Here is a 19,355-nt window from a genome sequence, read left to right on the forward strand (position 1 = left end):
AGGGTTAGGGGTTTCCGCTTCATCTTGGCACACAGCCAACCTCAATTATCACTTCCGGCGCAGTAAATACTATGGGCGGGTGGTCTAGTGGTTAGACTGCTCGTCGGGCTAGACACCGAGTGTTTACTCAGGACACACACAAGGTCCTGGGTTCAAACCAGGGGTGGGGGTAGCAACGCACAATGGGAAATAAGTCGTTGCAGTACCTTTTGTTGTTTTTTGTTTTGCTTTTTGGATTGAAATAAAGATTTCTCTAGCTAGAGGAGGAAGGCTAGGGGTGATCGAGTGGAAAGGTGGGGGGGCTGGGAATAGGCCCTCATTACTTCAATGTCTTTGTGCTCGCGGCGTGAGGTCGAGCTAAACTATGTTATTTTACATCATGTGCACGTATACTGAAAAGGGTCATTTTATACCTTTTCCAATAGAACTAATAGTACGGCAGTCACCGCCAAGGCGCTTGGAACCCTAACCCTGGTAATGTAATACACGGTGACCAACCACCACAACCAGCCTTACCTCAACCTCGGGCTTTACAAATCGAGCACCAGCACCCCCAAGTATACATATGTGTCACCACCCGAGCTTATCGAAGTGGCTGAGATAGATGCGACCGTGGCCATATCGGAGCCGATACCAGGTCTCCGCAAAGTCTAATTGACTTCCTGGTCGTACGTGTCATTCGAAGCCGAATTAATACAATGTCGGAACTACCGGAATCAATCGAATTGATATTATAGCGCCTAGCATACTATACTACTGAGGAAAACAATATTTCTCTAAGAATTCCAAAAAGATTTAATTATTAAAACATAAGAAACTCCAAAGGAGTGAATCTCCCTCTCTCCTACAACACCCCGCCTCCTCCTCCAAAAGTCCTCATCTATGTATTACAACTCCCCCGCCCCCGCCCCCCCTCATAAACCCACACCACTAACCCTGACTCTTTAAACAAGGAACGAAAGCACCGCCGGAACTGCCGCAATCAAGAACGAGCTCGCCAGCAACGATCCCGCAGCATTGGTCGTCTGGGTGGCCACTGGCGCAGAACTAGTGGTAGAGGCATTAGAGCCATTAGCCGGGTGAGTGGCGCCGTAAGGCGGGCTAGTAGACGAGCTCGAGTTCGTGCCGTTAGTGGGCTCGACCAAGCCCAGTTCCACAAGCTGCTCGGTGGTTGTGTTGAAGGCCGCCGGATCCGCAACTATGATTCGATGAAAATTAGTACAAAATTCCCTCTCTTGTCCCGGATCTAGAGGAGGGGAGAAGGGGGGAGGGGGTGCTGCTTACTCATGAATGGGAGACAGGTTAAGAATATGTTCCCGGAGATGATTGTCATGTCGGCATCCTCGCTGTCAGGGCATGCTTCGACGCAGGCTTGGCTTCTGTTGGTGCCAACGTTCTGCTCGAGTCTTAGGGTCTGTGAGCAAGCGCACTCGAGGTCAGTGCCGCCGCAGGTGAGCAAGATTGCATCGATGTCGACTTCCATGCAATCCTTGTTGCAGGATGGGAGGTCGTCAACGAACTCTTGGTAGTTTGTATAGTTTCGTGGCTGCACTTGTGCGTTCACCACGGCGAAGAGAGAGAACACGGCGGCGGCGTAGGTGAAGACGGTGGTGGAAATCATTTTTGCTGGGTTTGTGTTGTTCGAGGAGCACTACTGGTGGGAAGATGGGGATTGAGTGTGTATTAATTGATATCCGGGGACTCTGAGTGAAGTGAGAATGAGGAGGTGAAGGATGTGGTTGAGATGTTAGATACTCGTTGGTTTATATACTTTGTTGATGTCCTGGTTCATGGGGTGACTCTATATCGGCCCTCAATTAAGGTTGGTGTGTTCTTGGTTGGCTGGTAGCTAGTGCCCCCATCTGTGCCATGCATGTACCTACATCATGAAAGCAATACCCGTGGCTATGTTGATGACTTCGAGAGGCTGATTTCAAGGTTCTTACTCCTAGGTTCACCGACTAAAACCCCTGCTAAGGATGTTGATCATCACATATCGGGTCGGATCTCTCTTCAAGCCGCATACAGAATATGTCCGTTGAATCCATCAAGTCCCAATACAGCAGTGCCTCAGTATCGAAAGTTCCGGATCAAAATTGTGGACATCCAAGGGAATTATCACAAGGTCCGATAATTGGTGCCAGCATTCTCATCTGATACTTCACCGGCGTTTTTTTGGTCTATCGGGTGATTATATTACTAGTCTTGTTTAATTTGCTCAATTTGGTGATTTTCCTTTAGAGGCTTGATCTGGGATCCCAGATACTGCAACACATGTAGTTGCAATTTCAGTTCATATATCGATATCGCCGAAGAATGTAACCTCTGTATGGAGACATACAGTTAATTCATACTATATTTAGACTTGTACCATATCCTGAACATTCCAGTGCGATTTATTGGGGGCGACATGAGGTTTTACCCGTTTTTGACTGCGGAATGCTTGGCTTTCATGCGCCGCTGTTTGACAGGGATTCTAGAACAGCCAACAGTGGATGAGATCTTTAAACTATTCCTGGTTCTTTTATTCTTTTTAGTTCGGTACCTGTCTGTTGTCTTCATAGCGCTGGTCGGATAAACTGAACACCGACCAAGATGTGAAGATCTAGACGACCCAAATATCGATCGTTTTACTGTGTAGTATCTATCCAGGACAACCAAACACAAAATATCACTCGGCTTGGCATAGGTAGATACCAAGCATTAGTAGTATTTACTAACTTTGGAGGTGTTTGTAGCTCTCGATCTCCGTACGGTTAATATAATGTATGTAGTTCTAGAACTATTTTGGTCTCTAGAACCCTATTCTCGTACGGAGGCATTGTTCCAACAGACATGTCGAGTGGTTGGTATTGATCTGTGGGAGTCCCAACGTAGAAAAAAAGTAGGATGCCAAGAATGACCAGGGTTTGAATACACCACACAAGTTACAAAGTAGTAACGTTAGAATGCCAGCCCTATGGGCAGATTAAAGTACAGTAAGCACACAATTTACGAATAGGTATGTGTCCGTGAGTCTTCCGGTCATCAACAATGCCAAGCATGATTGCGCATTTGGGAGGTGTTTCGTAGCGCCAACCCATTGTGCCGCTAAAGAGCCTCAATGCCTTGCACCACGCCACGATTCCTTGCATAACCAACCAAACCGACATCCGACCCCACATGAATTCGGTGCCTGGTCTTGGCTGGGGGGCAATATGTATTAGACTACATGATAAGGCTGAACAAGTTTTAGAAAGAGGCGACGTACATAATAGCGCGGCAGAATTGATTTTGCCCTGACATATGCGCCGGAATAGATATCGGCCGGGAGAAAGATGTGTGGAAATCCGAAATTTCTTGGCCAATAAGTTGGGGTGCGTGTTTCGAAATCTCGAGGTTCTTGGATTTTTTTGACGCGGTGCGAGAAGAAGAAGTGAAGGGAGCAAAAAGCATTACGATTGGCTTATCTTGTTTGCTCTATTGGTTAGCCGGAGCTAGGCTCACTGGCGTCCGACGCCCTAGTCCCCCAAGTGATGTCTTCCAGCTAGTAACGAGAGAGAAAGGATACAACAATAAATGCAAGAGTGAGATCGATTCTATGACGTGGCTATCAACAGCATTGGAGACGCTAAGTTTGTTGGCCTGGATTGAACTTGGACTAGACACGTTTCTGGATGGTAATGAACAGAACATAATAGGTAACACACATATATTTACCGCGACAGACGATAGAATACATATGGCACTTACGCATATATAAGACCGTACGCGTGTGCTTTAACTCCCAAGAATTTCTTCGTGTCTTGTCTCACTTGTGATCGCCGGTACAGCCATTTAGTGAAGTGCAAAAGTGTAACTCCAAGTTCAACCTGGACAGAAACCATCATTTACTTATGTTCTAGGCAGTAACTATGAGCAGAGAGATAGAACTGTTCCCTTGGCCAAAGCCCAAACAAGGAGTCCCGTCGTTTCTCGGTTTCGAAATTGCAGCCTTACGGCGCAGTGCGCGCGGGTCCTGTAATATTGAGCGTCGCTAGACCAGGGACTTTTGCACTTTGCAAGAGCAAGGGTTCCAAGGGTAATAAAATCCTCACAAATCCCTGAGATATATCCATGTAGTAGTAACTTTAATGTGGCAAAGTGGGTGAGGGTTAATCTGTATGATGTGTTTAAACGTCTAAAGATTATAGCCTTGCCCACCGTCATCGAAAGCGTTTCTATTGGCTAGATTGTTCTGCACACCACAGAATATATAGGCAAGACATTTCTCCGGAAATTGGAAGGGGACTAACATCGAGAGTCTGCATACTCGTCTAGATAGTAGCTTTTGAATCAGTTAAACCTACAAAGCTACTTTTAATGATCGAATCGAGATCCGGAGCTAGAGTTAGGTAAGAATACCTTTGAGAACATTTCGTCTCCCTGCCACTGTCTAGATCTGAAACTAATACATATAATATATCGCCCAGGACGCGACGGATAGACTCGACGGCCCACTAATGTACTTCGACTTTTCAAATACTCCCATCTACTCACTGTGTTTGCGGCCGGAAGCCACACTCAACTTATATCTGACAATTCAGGGGGAAAACGTAGAAAAGAAACTTATGACTGCCCAAATAGACCGGCTATGATCACACTCACGGCGAAGCCCTTAGTCTCCCATGAGCTATCATGCAAAAAGACAGAGATCAACGGTAACGCGTGCTCAAAACGTGAAGGAAGGAACATTCATCCCATGGACCAGAAATTAAAATCGACTCCTTTTATGGACCCAACGTACTAAAAGTACCTAAGCGCACCACAGATTACTTATTTGCCAACAGCCCTTGGAAGATCAAGTGCACGTGTGGAAGGGATGGTAAAGCTTAAACCTGAAGTATTGAAGTACTCTCCGGCCTAATTAACCCTATTTGCCCATTGGGTCAGGAGCCAGTAATCTGGGGCTCCACCTTAGCGAGAATATATATCAACTAATGAGGTACCGATCACAGGATAATCGGTAGGGCTGAGGTGAAGAGGCGTATGCTACAGATTTAACTGGTAAAACTCGAATTTGATAGTAGATGTATAGGGTATGAATCGAGTAGGATCAAGGGTAGAATCAAAGTAGGAAAACGCCAAAGATAGTGGTTAGGTTGTATTTCGTCCCCTGATGCGTTTGTTTATTAGCGTATCGGTTCAAGGATGTTGACATTACAATTGGATGGGGCATTTGTTAGTCTCGTACCCATCCCCTTAAACTTCTTATCCCTTCGTCTGAAAACAAATGCTGACCCCCCCCCCAAAAAAAAATATTCTGGTGTGGCTTTACTAACAGAGCCTGTTTTGTCTCTTATCAAATAATGGATCTCCCATACAAACTTAATTGCTCTATTATAATGCGAGTTTTGAGCAAAACCTCTTTTGAAATCTGATCTGAAGTACTATGGCGCGAGAAGGCATAGGGGGTGGGTGTGTCAACTTCAGAGGAACCTTTTTTGTATGGGAATTAGAGAAAATTCCACCGTTAGGCTAGGCGCTAGTACCATTGTGTGAGTAGATCTCCCAATTTCTATAGATTGATTGGCTGCAAACGCCGAAGTTTACACACCTACCCACCATAGCTTCTCGAGCCATACGTCCTCCATTTTTACACCCCTGTTTTAGAACACACTCCGTTGCAACAAATTTCCATTACGTATGTTAGCCTCTGAAATGTGATATCAGGCTCTGATTTGCGATACAGTAGCCCGAAATATGATATAGAAGCCTCGATTGTGATATCAGGGTCAGAACAAACTTTTTGTATGTACATATATGTAGTTATGTACATGAGCGACAGGTAATAAGGGATGGAACGCCATAATCAGCTGAAATACAGTTATCTGCAAACACCGTACGTATGTTGGTGGCTTTTACCTAAAGTAGGTATCACTGTGTCCTAGCCCTTCCATCACTTATTACCTACCGCTGTACATGTGTGAGTGGTGGAGTTGAATCACGTGGGTGACTACTATCCCATGGTAGGATGAAATTTGTCAAACTTGCGACCTCCCTTTTTCAGCTTTTACTAGCCTAGTATGGTAATTGTTGGAAATTCTTGATTGGCTCTGTTCCGTAAAAAGCAACATAATTCCCTTACTAAGTGGTGCACGGTCCAGGTCGCAAGTTTGACAACTTTTCATCCTACCATGGGATAGTCCAAACACATGGCCCAAACCGAAGAGCAAGTGGAAAGAGCATCCATCCCTACGACATCATCATCGCTTGCAACCTACTCTCCATACATCACTACCCCCTGATAGACAAAAATGGGCAAAACAAAGATATCTTGGGATAAAAACAACTACTCCCTTCTCCGCCGCATCCTTACCAAAATACTTGAAAATCCAGATATTCATCTTTGTATCTGGAGGCGCCCCAATGAAACCCAACTTCCACTGATGACGAAGACCAAAGCGATAATAAGACTTGTTGAGATTGCTCTCCCTGGCTATATTCAGTGCGATCAGTTCATACCAGAGACATATGCCCACGCCGTTTCTACCAAGATCGGGCGTCTATATAAGATCTATTTTATACACCTATACCCCGAAATTAGAGACCAGCTCATAGCATCAAATGATTGTAAGTATTATTGAATAGCCTTGGTCTACTACGCTACTTTGACTAACTCATCGTGATCAAGACAGGATTACTCGGGAAAAGAATTTCTGGGCACTCTTGGAACAGCTGGGCGGAGAATCTCCGGGGAGGCATGGGGCCGGCGTGGTGGACGTTAAACCGCCCAGGAGACCTGAGGGAAGGCTCTCCGGGAAGAATAAAGTTAAGGCAGTGGTTGATTTGACTGGGGTTGACGGTGATGGTAACGGTGGGAGCTTATCCATTAAGACTGAGGCGTCTGATTATTCAACGCCTGCTAAACCTTCAGCCACTCTTGAACCAGGAGCGGGGGTACTAGTAACCCCGAACACAGTCCCACCCTCCATCGAAGCGACTAGTTCGGTCGTGAACGAAGCCACTCCTATGAGCGTTACCCCAAGGACCGAGGAGAACAAAGTACATCTTCCAACCCAAAGCATTTTACTCGTGGTTTCTAACGTGATATCTAGAAACGCCCAGCTCTAGATTCAGTCGAAGACTTAGATGCCTTGCAAGAACGCAAGCTCCAGAAAGCTCGTGAGCATGAGCTGGCGGTGCTCAATGCAAAGATCCGTCTCGTGGAGGCCGAGACCAAACTAGCCAAGATCCGAGGGGATTACCAAAAGAAATGAGTAGGGGCTCTGTGTTGTGACAGTAAATAGTTCCGGTGGCTGGGGTTCGGATCTCAACAATATTGTTAGGGCTGATGCTAACTGTCTGCAAGCGAAGCCATAAATTAGAAGCGGCTCCTAGATCTTATGGATACGAATCTTCGGAGAATACTATAGTTTTAGGTGTTGCATGAACATGTATTATTATATCAATACCAAATTTAGCCTTTCATATTCATTGTTCGATGTATACAGTCGACTCTCGCTGTAAGGGTACGGAAACTTCCAAAAGTAGGATCGCAACTGGCCCTTATAATAGAGAGGGTAGTACTCTTATGGGCAATCGAGGTGGGTTATTCGGTTGATTTCCGGCCCAACAATGGATGACTCAATGGACACTTGTGAGTTATAGGTGAACTTTGACCATAGACCTCCCCTTTCTATAAGGATGCACCCCGAAAACAATATCCCAAACTTTCAAGGGGATCCTTATAGCACTTAAGTACTCAGCCATTTACCCTTAATTTTACACATAAAGGTCTTGAACCCATACCCTTATGGCCAGATTACCCTTATCTAATAAGTATATAGATATACCGATATGCAATGTGTTATTTAAAGGTTTTGATTGGCCAGGTTTGAGGGGTTTTCTTTTTCTCTATCAAATATGTTTGTCAGTAAGTAGATATTCTATCAAATATGTTGGAGTTAGTAGATATTCTATCAAATATGTTTGAGTCAGCCAGTAGATATTGGTTCCAACATACCTTGAGTCAACCAAATAGTATATCAGATATGTGCACAGGGCATCTTGGGGTTTCAGTGATCTTAAGCGTTGGTAAACTGATATTGTTTAAGCCATAACAGTTCCTACTCCGGCGAAAATGCTTGTAGATAGTACCTTTGTAAAGGGAGTCGAATGTATGGTGTGTAGTGCATTGACTAATCACCAGGGTTGTAAGGCAAGTAAGTGGTAGTGATCGACTTCTGTTTAATTCAGATATCTTGCTTACCATACTCACGCATTAATTAAGTCCTGAGGGCCCCTGGTAGCACTGACCTCAAAATATTTCTCAGGACTTAACGCACGCGAATAGAAAAAATTCAAATCATTGTGTGTGAGTGGTGGAAGTGCGTCACGTGGGTGACTAACCCAAACACATAACCCAAACCGAAGTGCAGGCCGACGGCTTAACAGTCGATACTCGAGACTACATCCATCCCCACGACATCATCATCATCCCCAACCTACTCCCTGTACATCGCTCCCCGTACATCACTCCCCTGATAGACAAAAATGCGTGAAGTACTCCTTCTCAGGCATGTCCTCACCACCATACTGAAAAACCCGGATATCCGCCTCTCTCTCTGGAGTCGTCCCGGTGACACCGAGCCTGCTCCCATGACGGCGGAAAAAGCGGCAATGAAACTTATCAGGATTGCTCTTCCCGACCATGTTGAGTACGAGGGCGAATTCAATCCATTGAAGTACTTCAATGGCGTTTCTACCAAGATCAGGCGTCTCAATAAGATCTATTATATAAACTTGTACCCCGAAAGTAGAGACCACCTCATAAGGTCAGATGATTGTGAGTGTTATTGAATGGTCCTGGTCTACTGTTCCACTTTGACTAACTCGTCGTGATCATCTAGACAGACTTATTCGAGTAAAGCCTATTTGGGCACTCATGAAACAGCTGAGCAGAGACTCTCCAGCTGAGAAGGATAGAGCTAGGGCAATGGTTAAGCCGCCCGGAGAACGCGTGAAGGATCTGAACGGAGCCTCTCCCGGGAAGAATAGAGCTAAGGCAGCAGCTACTTTACCTAAGGCGGGCGGTATTAATGGTAGCGGTTGGAACCAACCCACTAGGGCTGAGACGTCCTACAATCTCAGACCTACCAGATCTTCAGCCAATCTTGAACTAAATCCGAGCAAGATTGTGACCTTGAAAGTAGCCGCGCCCTCCGTCGAGACACCTAGGGGCGATGCCTCAAGGGCTGTGCAGGACAAAGTAATTCTTCTAACCCAAAGCGTTTCGCTTGTGATTATTTCTAACTTGGTATCTAGAAACGTCCAGCTCTAGATTCAGAAGCCCAAGCTTTGGAAGAGCGCAAACTCGAGAAGGCTCGTGAGCATGAGCTGGAGGCCGAGACCGAGTTGGCCAAGGCCCGAGGGGATCATCAAAAAGAAATGAGCAAGGACTCTGTATTGTGATGGTATTAATATTTGATTGACAAAGTTCTCGTGGTTTTCGCATAGCAGCCAGCAGAAATTGCTCAAAATACTAATCCACAGATTAGTCGGCAATCGAGCTTCATACATCCTCCGGAGCTAGCTACGTTCTATCAATCTTCAGCTCTCTCACCACACAACTATCTCCTCTATATCTTTGTGGTTGTGGAGTTATAGTCGTTTCATGACCCATAATACTTGCACAAAATTACGCGAACCTTTGTTAGTTCACAATAAATAGCTCTACGATATGATGACTGAAGTAAGTTTAGTTCCCGACGATATTGAGGCCGATGCTAATAGTTTGAAAAATCAAGCCAACTGATAAGTAGATCCTATATCTCATGAAAAGTAACCTCATCGGGTGCTATAGTTTAGGCGTTGATGAGCGTGTATTACTAGGTCAATACCAGATTTAGGCTCCTATATTCAAGTGTATTACACATTGGCCTGAACGTTGCGTCATATGACCATAGATACCAATTTCTGTCTCCAGAATATTTGTTTACGAAAAATTGAACCTATGTATTGATCTCCACGGCTCTGATAGCTCCGGAGCAGGTGTATCACAACTGATCACTCGCTCACAGACCATCACTCGGTCGAACTGCCTCGCATATCCTATGGGACCTAAAAGCTATAGCTTTCCGACTTAGGTGAGATCTTTTTGTATGGGGTATCGGCATCTGTGTGACTGTCGGGCGGCTGTCGGGAAGATAATGTTCCAGACCCTACTGGCGCGCAGCTTGCTGCTAAGTAGGGGATGGGTACGAGACTAGGCATTTGTGTGAGTGGTGGAAGTGCGTCATGCGGGTGACTAACCCAAACACATAACCCAAACCGAAGAGCATGCCGACGTCTCAACCATCCCCACGACATCATCATCATCATCCTCCTCATCATCCTCCTCCTCATCATCACCATCCTCCTCCTCATCATCACCATCCTCCTCCTCCTCCTCCTCCTCCTCCTCCTCCTCATCATCATCATCATCATCATCATCATTACTTTCAACCTACTCCCCGTAAATCACTGCCCCTGATAGACAAGAATGGGCGAAAAACTGCTATACTGGACCAGAGACGACTACTCCCTTCTTCGGCATGTCCTTACCTCGATACTGCAAAACCCGGATATCCGTCTCTCTCTCTGGAGGCGTCCTGATGACACCGAGCCTGCCCCTATGACGCCAAAAGAAGCGACAATAAATCTTATTGAGATTGCTCTTCCCGAACATGTTAAGTACGAGGGAGAATTCGATGCATCAAGATACTACAATGCTTTTTATACCAAGATCAGGCGTCTTAACAAGATCTATTTTATGAACTTATACCCTGAAAGTATAGACCAGCTCATGAGATCAAATGATTGTAAGTTTTACTGAATGGCACTGTCTACCGTGAGACTTTGACTAACTCGTCGTGATCATCTAGACAAACTTATTGAGGTACAATCTGTTTGGGAACTCTTGAAAGAGTTGGGCGGAGACTCTACAAAGCAAGATAAAGATAGGGTAGTGGTTAAATCGCCCGGGGGTCTCGTGAATAATTCGAACGGAGACTTTCCCGAGGGCAATAGAGCTGAGGCAGGAATTACTTTAACCAGGGTTGACTGTAATGGTAGCGGTAGGGGCCCGCCTATTAGGACTGAGACGTCCTATAATTTAAGACCTACCAAATCTTCAGCCAATCTTGAACCAGGACCGTCAAAGCTTACAACCTTGAATACGGCCACGCCCTCTGTCGAAATACCTAGCTATAGTAGCGATACCTCAATGATTGTGTGGTGCAAAGTACTTCTTTCAACTCAAGCGTTTCACTTGTGATTGTTTCTAACTTAACATCTAGAAACGCTCGACTCTCGATTCAGAAGACCAGGACTGTTCAGAAGAGCGTAAGCTCGAGAAGGCTCGTGAGCATGAACTAGCAATCATCCATGCGAAGGTCCGTCTTGTGGAGGCCGAGAAGGCTCGTGAATGTGATCTGGCGGTCATCAATGCGAAGATCCGTCTCGCGGAGGCCCAGACTGAGTTAGCCAGGGTCCGAGGGATTATCAAAGGAAATGAGAAGGGACTCTCTGTGTTGTGATGGTATTAATGTTTGGTTGACAAAAGTCCCCGCGATTCTCGCAAATCAACTAGCAGAAAAATTCATAGGGTCGGCGATCGAGATTCATACATACTTCGGAGTTAGGTTCTATCAATATTCAGCTCCTTAATCACACAACTATCTCCTCTATATCTTTTGTGGAGTTATAGCTTTTCATGACCCATACTTGTACAAAATCACGTGGACTTTTGTCAGTTCACAATAAATAGCTCTACGATAAGATGATGACTTAAGTAAGTTCGGGCCCCGACAATATTATTGAGGCCGATACTAACAGTCTGTAACAAGGGAAGTCATAACTTAGAAGCAGATCCTAGATCTTATGGATACGAATATTCAGCGGATACTCTAGATTTAAGCCTTGCTTGATGAACGTGTACTATTAAATCAATACCAAATAGCTCCCATATTCACAGTGCGATATATTATGTTGCACATTGACCAGAATGTCAAGTGGTGACCATGGTGCGAATTCCTGTCTCCAGATGTTGTGTTTACCGTCGACTCGATCTCTACGGCTCCGATGGCTCCGGTGCAGTTGTATCACAACTGATCACTCGCTCATAGACCATCATTCGGTCAAACTGCCTAGCATATCCTACGGGATCTAAATCCAGCTACCTCCATGATACTAATTTACTTTCCAGCTTGGGTACTATTCAGCCACAATGTTCTTGGCGCTTTTCTCTTAACTCCACGTACCGCCCAATTTCGGGCAGTTTTACCGCTTATAGTAGTTACATTTATGTACCGTCGATTGTGGTCAGTAGTTGCGGTGGTTGGGGTTGTTAAGGTACTGGGTACGAGCCTGTTCGAAACACCCCTGACATAGAGCTCGAGCTGGCTCGGATTATGGGAACGAAGGCTCGGGATTTTCGATCTCAGGAGTATGGCTCGAGCTTAGGATTGTGCTCTCATTGATAGAGCTGGGGGGAGGAGGGCGCAGCGGAATTACATGTATTACTTACTGTCTTTGATTCCCAGTTGTCTTTACCGCCGAGTCTATCGCCATGCATGCACCGAGTGAAGCGATCGCAGAACCCTCTAGTCCACAACGTCACGAATCGAACCCCGTGAACCATGTAAATATGTCCAGGAAAAGGTAACATTCTCCAATTCACACAATTCTGTATATACATACGCGCAGAGAGAGCACTACTGTCAATACTAAAAATCGATTCTACCAAATTAAACACACACTTTAGAACCGAATCGAATATTCTCATGCCAAGAAACCCAGCACTCATAGCCAATCACTCGCATCACAGGCCGTCACTCGGTGCTTGGCTGCCATGTTGAGAATGGCTTCCGAGCAGCGTACGTGCGCCACAAGGCTGCAGATACAGGTGCCTCGAGGCCTTGAGCTGCTGAGAGTCATTGCTCGCCGGGTATTGTGGTTTTTGTGTCCGTAGGGCCGCGCAGGTGATTAATTAATCGGGCCGGAGGTATCTTCAGCTCTCCCGTAGTTTTGTTCTGGTCGTGACCACTAGTCCGCGGAAAGAGGTTTGGTGCGCGGTGGTGCTGTGGTTGAATGGGGGGGTCGGCTATTGAAGGTATGGGTGGGTATACATGTAGCTATGTTGATATTGTTTGGCGTAGGTATAGGTGTTCATGGAACTGCAATGGAAGAATATGGGAATGCTACTAACTCGTACTCACGCCGGGTCGCCGCATGTCGCGGGACCACTCGGTCGCCGCTACGCCGGCCATGACTGCATCATGATCAGGGGAGGGGAATATCTACAAGTGGTAGGTAGGTACGTTCATGGATGGGTTGGAATAAATCTACCAGCCGGCCGAGTTGTAACGCCAAATAACTTTCCAACAGCTGATTCTTACTCCTGACCCGGAACAACATCACGCCGACTCACTGTAAACGGCAATACACGTATCAAGTCACATCTCATGCACGTATATGGTCAAGAAATTCAAGCTTCCATTGTCAACTCCATAACCCAGCAAACACGCGCATGCCTATAAGAACCCGATCCCGTGTCGATACGGAAACAGAAAACCCGAACGATCCCCCCCGCACCACCTCCAGCCCCACCAGCCCCAATCAAGCCCTCCCATGCGCCGGCCGCATGCCCAGCAGCGGCTCCACCACCACCCTCTCCCCCCCCTCACCCCTCCCATTGACATCCAGCCACGCCTCCAGCGGCGCAAACGCCGGCCGCAGCACCATCTCGTCGTTGGCGGTCAGGGACAGGCGCGCTCTGAGACGGTGGCGCAACGCGCTGTGTGTGGCGTCGAGGGCGGACCTGGGCGTGGGGAGGAGCGACAGGATGAGGATGAATGCCATGAGGGGCAGTGTGGTGACGAGCGTGAAGAGGACGAGCGGGGAGGCGGCGACTTTCATGTTGTGGTTGGTAGGAAGTAATGGTGTTTGGAGATAGTGTTTTTGGCAGCTAGGAGTAGATCGTGGTTGTGGTTGTGGTGGTGGTTGTGGTGGTGGTGGTGGTGGTGGTGGGCTTAAATGTACATGTGGTGGTTGCAGATGTCTGGTGGCATGCCGGCCGGGTGGAAGCCGACGGATAGAATGACGGCGGGCCGCTTTCGTGGCCTTGGTTGGGGGCCGGCTGGCCGGACGGATAGAATGCAGCTAGGCACGCATCCCATCGATCCCGGCACCGCACCGCACCGCACTACAACTCATACCCCAGCGGGAACGGGAACGGCACGAGCTTAAACACCAGCATGGCCATGATACTCGCCACCAGAAAGACCGCGAGCCCCTTTGCGGCCCGCCCGCGGTTCCGGTACTCGGTGACGAGGGGTATGACGCCGGAGGTGTTTTCTTGCTGCTGTTTGGCCATGGTTGCTGCTTTGCTTGGTTGGTTGGTGTGCGTATATATATATATATATATATACGTGGGAGATAAGTATGTATAGCTTCGACTATGTAAAAGGGGGGGGGGGGGGAACAGGTGTTCTTATATAGCAGATAGCTCTTAGCGGACCGGACTAGAGTTCAGCGGTTGTGCAGTTGGCATGGTCGATCTACTAGCTAGTGTTGACGCCATCAGTGTCACATATGGTGGCTCGTATTCCATCCTGGGCTCGGAGATAGTGCACATAGTTACATGTGGTCTACTATACGCTTGATCGAGGCCTCGCCTCGAGAGAGCTCAAAGCACGGGGGCCAACGAGGCGAGCATGCTCGAGCTTTAGGTAATCGCAGTAACCAAAATCCCCACACAAAATTCCGACCTTTTAATTCACGCGATGTCGGACCACAGACCAATATACAGATCATGATAAAGAAGATAAACGTAAATACTAAAACCCTAACTCAATATATATACCGTCACTGCCCCGAGCTCGAACCCAAGTCAAGAGTGAGCCCAGCGCAGCGCTTTGTCCGGTTTGCCTCCGGGTTTTATCCTCTCTAAACTAACCTCTTACCACATGAGCCGTATTTTCCTTGGAAAAAGAGTGAGAGGGCTACCTGAGACTAGCAGGGGCAAAGTATGAGTACATATATGTGCGCGCAGTCATTTCCGGCTTGGCAGTAAAATGCCAAGGCACTGATTAGTAATTAATTGCGGTTAGGCTCGTAGCGCATTAGCTGGACTGACCCGAGAATGGCGCTAGGATTTGGGTCCTTAAAGGTTTTCTCTCTAGGTAGCTAGACGTTGGTTGTGTATGGCTTTGAATTGGGCATTGTGGGTATATGGTGATTTATGAGTGTATTTACTTCTCACGCGCACCATAGCGATATGGGGCGTTTAAATGATACCATATCCAGCCTTTATATCACATAGCCCATAGCTACATGTAGTAGATGCATTTCCCCTTCTTTGCGATTACCTGCCCTTTTCTGGTAGCTGTTTGTCACAAGCATCTATTCGTTTCTTCGTGATAGGGTCTCTTTCAACCCGCCGCAGAAACCCTTTTTTTTGTAGTGAAGTTTGCTTGCAGGCGCTTAATTGTACTCTTCCTTTTTCTTTTTTTTGCATATAGACAGTCTAGACGTTTTGAAAAATCTCTAGCTAGCTAGCTAGGGCCCGGTCCGAAACCAATGTTTTTAGGTACAGAGCCTAGAGAGCTACGTATACGTATACGTACAAGGTAATTGAGATGAGAGCCACAGATCACCCCCCGGTCCAGTCCTTCCCTTCCCTACTAAGCACGCCGAGGAAAGCGTACCTTTGAGAATGAAAAAAAAACCGCGCCGAAACTCGCGCGGTCGGGGACACAAGTTCCAAGACTTTCTCAGCCGGTTGACCGTAGCGTGTAGGCTCGCGAGAAGCTTTAGATGTTTGATAACCGATATATGGGATGGGATTCATTATGGTCGGTGGCAGTTGTACTAGGGTGTGCTAAGTGTACTGAATTCGACCCCCAAATTAATGGTTGAGTACACCAGATCGATCCCCCGCCTCCATGCGCAAATCTCGGTGCTGGTGAATATTGACCACCCCCCCTTCACCTAAAAACGAACATACATCTCTTCACCAATCCCGCAATCGCCTCCTAACTAGCAATTAATAAAGCTTCCATATCCATCCAGGCCTACCGCCTCATCATTAGTCTACACCGCGGGCTCAGTGTAATTGGATAAAAATAAAGTTAAGATTATGTGCTAAGTAGATCATGAACCTCCTAAATAATATACACGAAAAACCAAAAAAACAAACGCCGAGCTATGAATGAATATCGATATTAATCCCCCCCGCATAATAGCCCCCACCTAAGATCTGGACATGCGATACCTCGAAGTCCTGGTCGCCTTAAACAGCTTCTTGACGCTCTCCAGGCTCGATCTAGCCTCCTTCTTGCTCTCTCTCTCAAACACTTTCCATGATGATGGACGTTCGTCAATCGGCCTGTTCCCCCACACTCGTTAGTCCAAAATTCTAGAGCCATGGCAAGAAACAAAGAAGAAGAAAAAACTCACCTCATCTGCGCCTGCACAAATTCCTCCGGCTCCTTGTACTCCACCGGCACATACGGCACACACCCGGGATACACCTCCCTAATCTTCTCACGCTCCCACTCCTCCAGCCCCGAGTCCGCCCTCATCGCCGCATCAATCACCGTCTCCCCATTCATATCCTCCAGCTTCACATTCGCGCCCTTCTCCAACAACAGATTCACGAGCGGATTCCGCCAGAACCCAAGGCCCACATCAACCACGCAGTGCAGCGGCGTCTTCTGGCGGTAGTCCATGGCGTCGATGTCGGCCTTGTTATCGATAAGGTACCACGCCACCAGCTCGCTCCCGCGCACGGCCGCCAGATGCAGCGCCGTCTCCCCCGTGTCCGTCCGCGCCGCGATCGCCGCCCCATGCTCAACCATGTATATGACCACGCTAGCCGAGCACGCCTCCGACTTGACGGCCATGTGGAGCGCCGTCTCCCTTCCCGGTCCCTCCACATTGATCCCCGCGCCTGCCTTTAGCAGCGCATCGATCGTCTTCTCATGCGGCGTGCCTTCAAACACCACATGCAGCGGCGTCTTGCCCACACCGCTCACAACATCAACCTTTGCGCCGGCACCGACCAGCGCCCTGAGCGTGCGGTACTGCCCCGCCCTTGCTGCCCAATGCACCGGTGTCTCGCCGGCGCCGTCGACAATGTTGATGTCGAAGCCCACGTCCTTGTACAGGCGCGCGCACTGCACCAGCCGCTGGATGATGTGCGGGTTGCGGAGCGCGGCCCAGTGGAGGATTGTGGCGCCGCGTTCGTCGCGGCCGGCGCCGGTGACGAGGGCGCCGTACTGGAAGGAGAGGAGCGTGTCGACGGCTTCGTAGTGGCCGTTCTTCACGGCGCAGTATAGAGGTGTGATGCCGGCGCCGGCGGAGTTGAGGGTCCGTGGCTTGGCGCCGTGCTCGAGGAGGAGACGGATGATGTGGGCGTGGCCGACTGTAGATGCCCAGTGGAGGGGCGTCTGGCCGTGGGCGTCTGCTGTGGATGCGTCATTGCCGTTGGTAAGTGCGAGGCGGGCGAGATCGAGGCATCCGTGCTTTGCGGCTACGGTGAGTGCGGGATTGCCGTTGATGCCTTGGAGGACCGCGGCTGCTTTTAGGGAGGGGTTGAAGAGCTTTGAGAAGCGGCGGTTGGTGAGTGTGAGTGAGTGGAGGGAGGCGACATCGAAGTGTCTTGATAGCACGAGGAGAAGTTCATCTGGTAGGGTGAGGATCGGTGCCGCTGTGGCTGTGGCGGGAGCTGATATGATCATAGTCATGGGAATAGAGGAGGGGTTTTTTTTTTTCCTGATGGGGGTGGGGAGGATTTAAGAGACTCTATATCTTCCAGGACCTCGCAAAGATGGCCGTTGAAGTTTGGGGGAGATGTGGGGGTTGAAAATTGGGGTAGGCAGGTTGTGCTTTCTATCTGTCAGTATATTAATAGCTCTGCACAGCCTGCCGCGCAAACCATAGAAGCTTGGCAGGGTGTTTACCCTAGAGACGAAGAAGCTGTGACAGGGAGGCCATTACTCCATTGGCTGGCGACAGTTGATATATTGCTTTTCGGGACTGATGCATGCAGCTTGCCTTGCTTACATAGCTCACGAAGCTTGACGATCTGGCGAATTGCATTGCTTATTTGTTGCCGAGGTAGGAACCCCCGTTTCAACTTTCGAGGGTTGTAGAATATATCCCTAGATAGTCGTTTCATGAGTCCTGTTATTTCAGTAGTTGGTATATAGAGATCCAACATGGATGCGAGAAGGATCCTCCATTGAGAGAATTCATATATATGGAATCGAAGCATGCTTGTTTTACTCCACTCTACTCTAGACTGGTAGAGTAGAATATCGAATACGCACATGTGGTTAGCCATCACACGACCTCAGCATGTTTTCAAAAAGCACAAGTGAACTTACAACAAGTTCGGTGGGCGACATGGATGGATACCTGTCCGATATTCCCGCGTCAGATCAATCACGATCACGGGTAAACAAAGCTGCCCATCTCCATCCGCTGTCATAGCGGCCCTCGGCCCCCATAATCGAACACGTCCAGAAATAAACAATAGCTGCAAGATCGATTGCCGAGCTGAAAAGTTAACGGGCGCACCATGTTCCTTGTTCCAGGCAATATAGTGAAAAAGCTTCCTGGCCCATGCAAACCGGGGTACCTATGCCGCCATGGGTCCGCGCACGGATCTCGAACTTTTAACCTCAGCTTGACAGGAGGAATACATGGTGTAGGTACATACTGATTGGATGGATGAATGGTTTTAAAGCCGGGGATCCATCCGAATTTTGGAGCCGTTCTTGCGGGTTCAAAGATCTTGGGAATATTGGAAGGACCTGAGGATGTTTCGAATGTCTCGGATGTTACCTCATAGGTGGACACATTACCCAAACCGGACGGACCTAGGGTTACTCTAGCACTTATGTCACCCGACAGCAAAACATCGAAAGCTGCTCGCCTCGAGCCCGAACTACGTCGGGTATTCGTATTCTATTTTATTTTTGTTGCCTGAGAATTACCGATTGTGCCAGAGGCCGGAGGGTCGATCAAGAACCGTCCGTAAATGTCCAGCCCACTAGTACTCACGTGCTCACCCCAAACATGAAGAGGATGTCCCGGATGTCCATAAACCGAGTGATTTTTTAGGTAAGGGGAAGGGCCCGGGGGAAGTCCTAGCTTAAAGTTCTTGCGATAACCTTTCTAAATGCAAGGTATATTTTATCGCTTGTACTATAGTAACTTCTCGTATCCGCTAGCTACAATATGTACATACCTGCTAATGACCCCAGGTTCTCAGCTGCAGGATTCTAAAGTGTCGGGTATATATAAATAGCAGTATATAGTTAAACTCTTTGGTGAGCATGTCCTCGGAG

At 47.8% G+C, this 19,355-nt stretch overlaps 8 protein-coding genes across 8 annotated transcripts; 3 read left to right on the plus strand and 5 right to left on the minus strand.

Annotated features, from left to right (window-relative positions):
* Nucleotides 1–944: 944 nt before the first annotated feature.
* H6S33_007653 (uncharacterized protein) lies at nucleotides 945–1,621 on the minus strand (the record flags this gene model as incomplete). The annotated part of the gene is made up of 2 exons (XM_044839320.1): nucleotides 945–1,198; nucleotides 1,285–1,621. The coding sequence occupies 2 exons, from the start codon at nucleotides 1,619–1,621 to the stop codon at nucleotides 945–947; spliced, it is 591 nt and encodes a 196-aa protein (XP_044688526.1).
* A 4,654-nt stretch (nucleotides 1,622–6,275) lies between these two features.
* H6S33_007654 (uncharacterized protein) lies at nucleotides 6,276–7,238 on the plus strand (the record flags this gene model as incomplete). The annotated part of the gene is made up of 3 exons (XM_044839321.1): nucleotides 6,276–6,591; nucleotides 6,653–7,023; nucleotides 7,077–7,238. 3 exons carry the CDS (start codon nucleotides 6,276–6,278, stop codon nucleotides 7,236–7,238), a joined length of 849 nt encoding a protein of 282 aa, XP_044688527.1.
* Nucleotides 7,239–8,514: 1,276 nt separating this feature from the next.
* Nucleotides 8,515–9,432, plus strand: H6S33_007655 (uncharacterized protein; the record flags this gene model as incomplete). The annotated part of the gene is made up of 3 exons (XM_044839322.1): nucleotides 8,515–8,806; nucleotides 8,871–9,229; nucleotides 9,286–9,432. The coding sequence occupies 3 exons, from the start codon at nucleotides 8,515–8,517 to the stop codon at nucleotides 9,430–9,432; spliced, it is 798 nt and encodes a 265-aa protein (XP_044688528.1).
* A 670-nt stretch (nucleotides 9,433–10,102) lies between these two features.
* On the minus strand, nucleotides 10,103–10,555 carry H6S33_007656 (uncharacterized protein; the record flags this gene model as incomplete). Its single annotated transcript, XM_044839323.1, has 3 exons — nucleotides 10,103–10,225; nucleotides 10,292–10,465; nucleotides 10,523–10,555. 3 exons carry the CDS (start codon nucleotides 10,553–10,555, stop codon nucleotides 10,103–10,105), a joined length of 330 nt encoding a protein of 109 aa, XP_044688529.1.
* Nucleotides 10,556–10,633: 78 nt separating this feature from the next.
* H6S33_007657 (uncharacterized protein) lies at nucleotides 10,634–11,537 on the plus strand (the record flags this gene model as incomplete). The annotated part of the gene is made up of 3 exons (XM_044839325.1): nucleotides 10,634–10,820; nucleotides 10,884–11,242; nucleotides 11,298–11,537. The coding sequence occupies 3 exons, from the start codon at nucleotides 10,634–10,636 to the stop codon at nucleotides 11,535–11,537; spliced, it is 786 nt and encodes a 261-aa protein (XP_044688530.1).
* Nucleotides 11,538–13,617: 2,080 nt separating this feature from the next.
* Nucleotides 13,618–13,917, minus strand: H6S33_007658 (uncharacterized protein; the record flags this gene model as incomplete). The annotated part of the gene is made up of 1 exon (XM_044839326.1): nucleotides 13,618–13,917. One exon carries the CDS (start codon nucleotides 13,915–13,917, stop codon nucleotides 13,618–13,620), a length of 300 nt encoding a protein of 99 aa, XP_044688531.1.
* A 286-nt stretch (nucleotides 13,918–14,203) lies between these two features.
* Nucleotides 14,204–14,374, minus strand: H6S33_007659 (uncharacterized protein; the record flags this gene model as incomplete). The annotated part of the gene is made up of 1 exon (XM_044839327.1): nucleotides 14,204–14,374. The coding sequence occupies one exon, from the start codon at nucleotides 14,372–14,374 to the stop codon at nucleotides 14,204–14,206; it is 171 nt and encodes a 56-aa protein (XP_044688532.1).
* A 1,877-nt stretch (nucleotides 14,375–16,251) lies between these two features.
* On the minus strand, nucleotides 16,252–19,109 carry H6S33_007660 (uncharacterized protein; the record flags this gene model as incomplete). Its single annotated transcript, XM_044839328.1, has 10 exons — nucleotides 16,252–16,387; nucleotides 16,459–17,661; nucleotides 17,805–17,888; nucleotides 17,964–18,164; nucleotides 18,222–18,304; nucleotides 18,390–18,420; nucleotides 18,583–18,589; nucleotides 18,636–18,671; nucleotides 18,725–18,818; nucleotides 19,077–19,109. 10 exons carry the CDS (start codon nucleotides 19,107–19,109, stop codon nucleotides 16,252–16,254), a joined length of 1,908 nt encoding a protein of 635 aa, XP_044688533.1.
* Between the last annotated feature and the right edge of the window lie 246 nt (nucleotides 19,110–19,355).

Source organism: Morchella sextelata (assembly GCF_020137385.1).
Source record: "Morchella sextelata strain SCLS chromosome Unknown scls_24, whole genome shotgun sequence".
Classification (NCBI taxonomy): domain Eukaryota; kingdom Fungi; phylum Ascomycota; class Pezizomycetes; order Pezizales; family Morchellaceae; genus Morchella; species Morchella sextelata.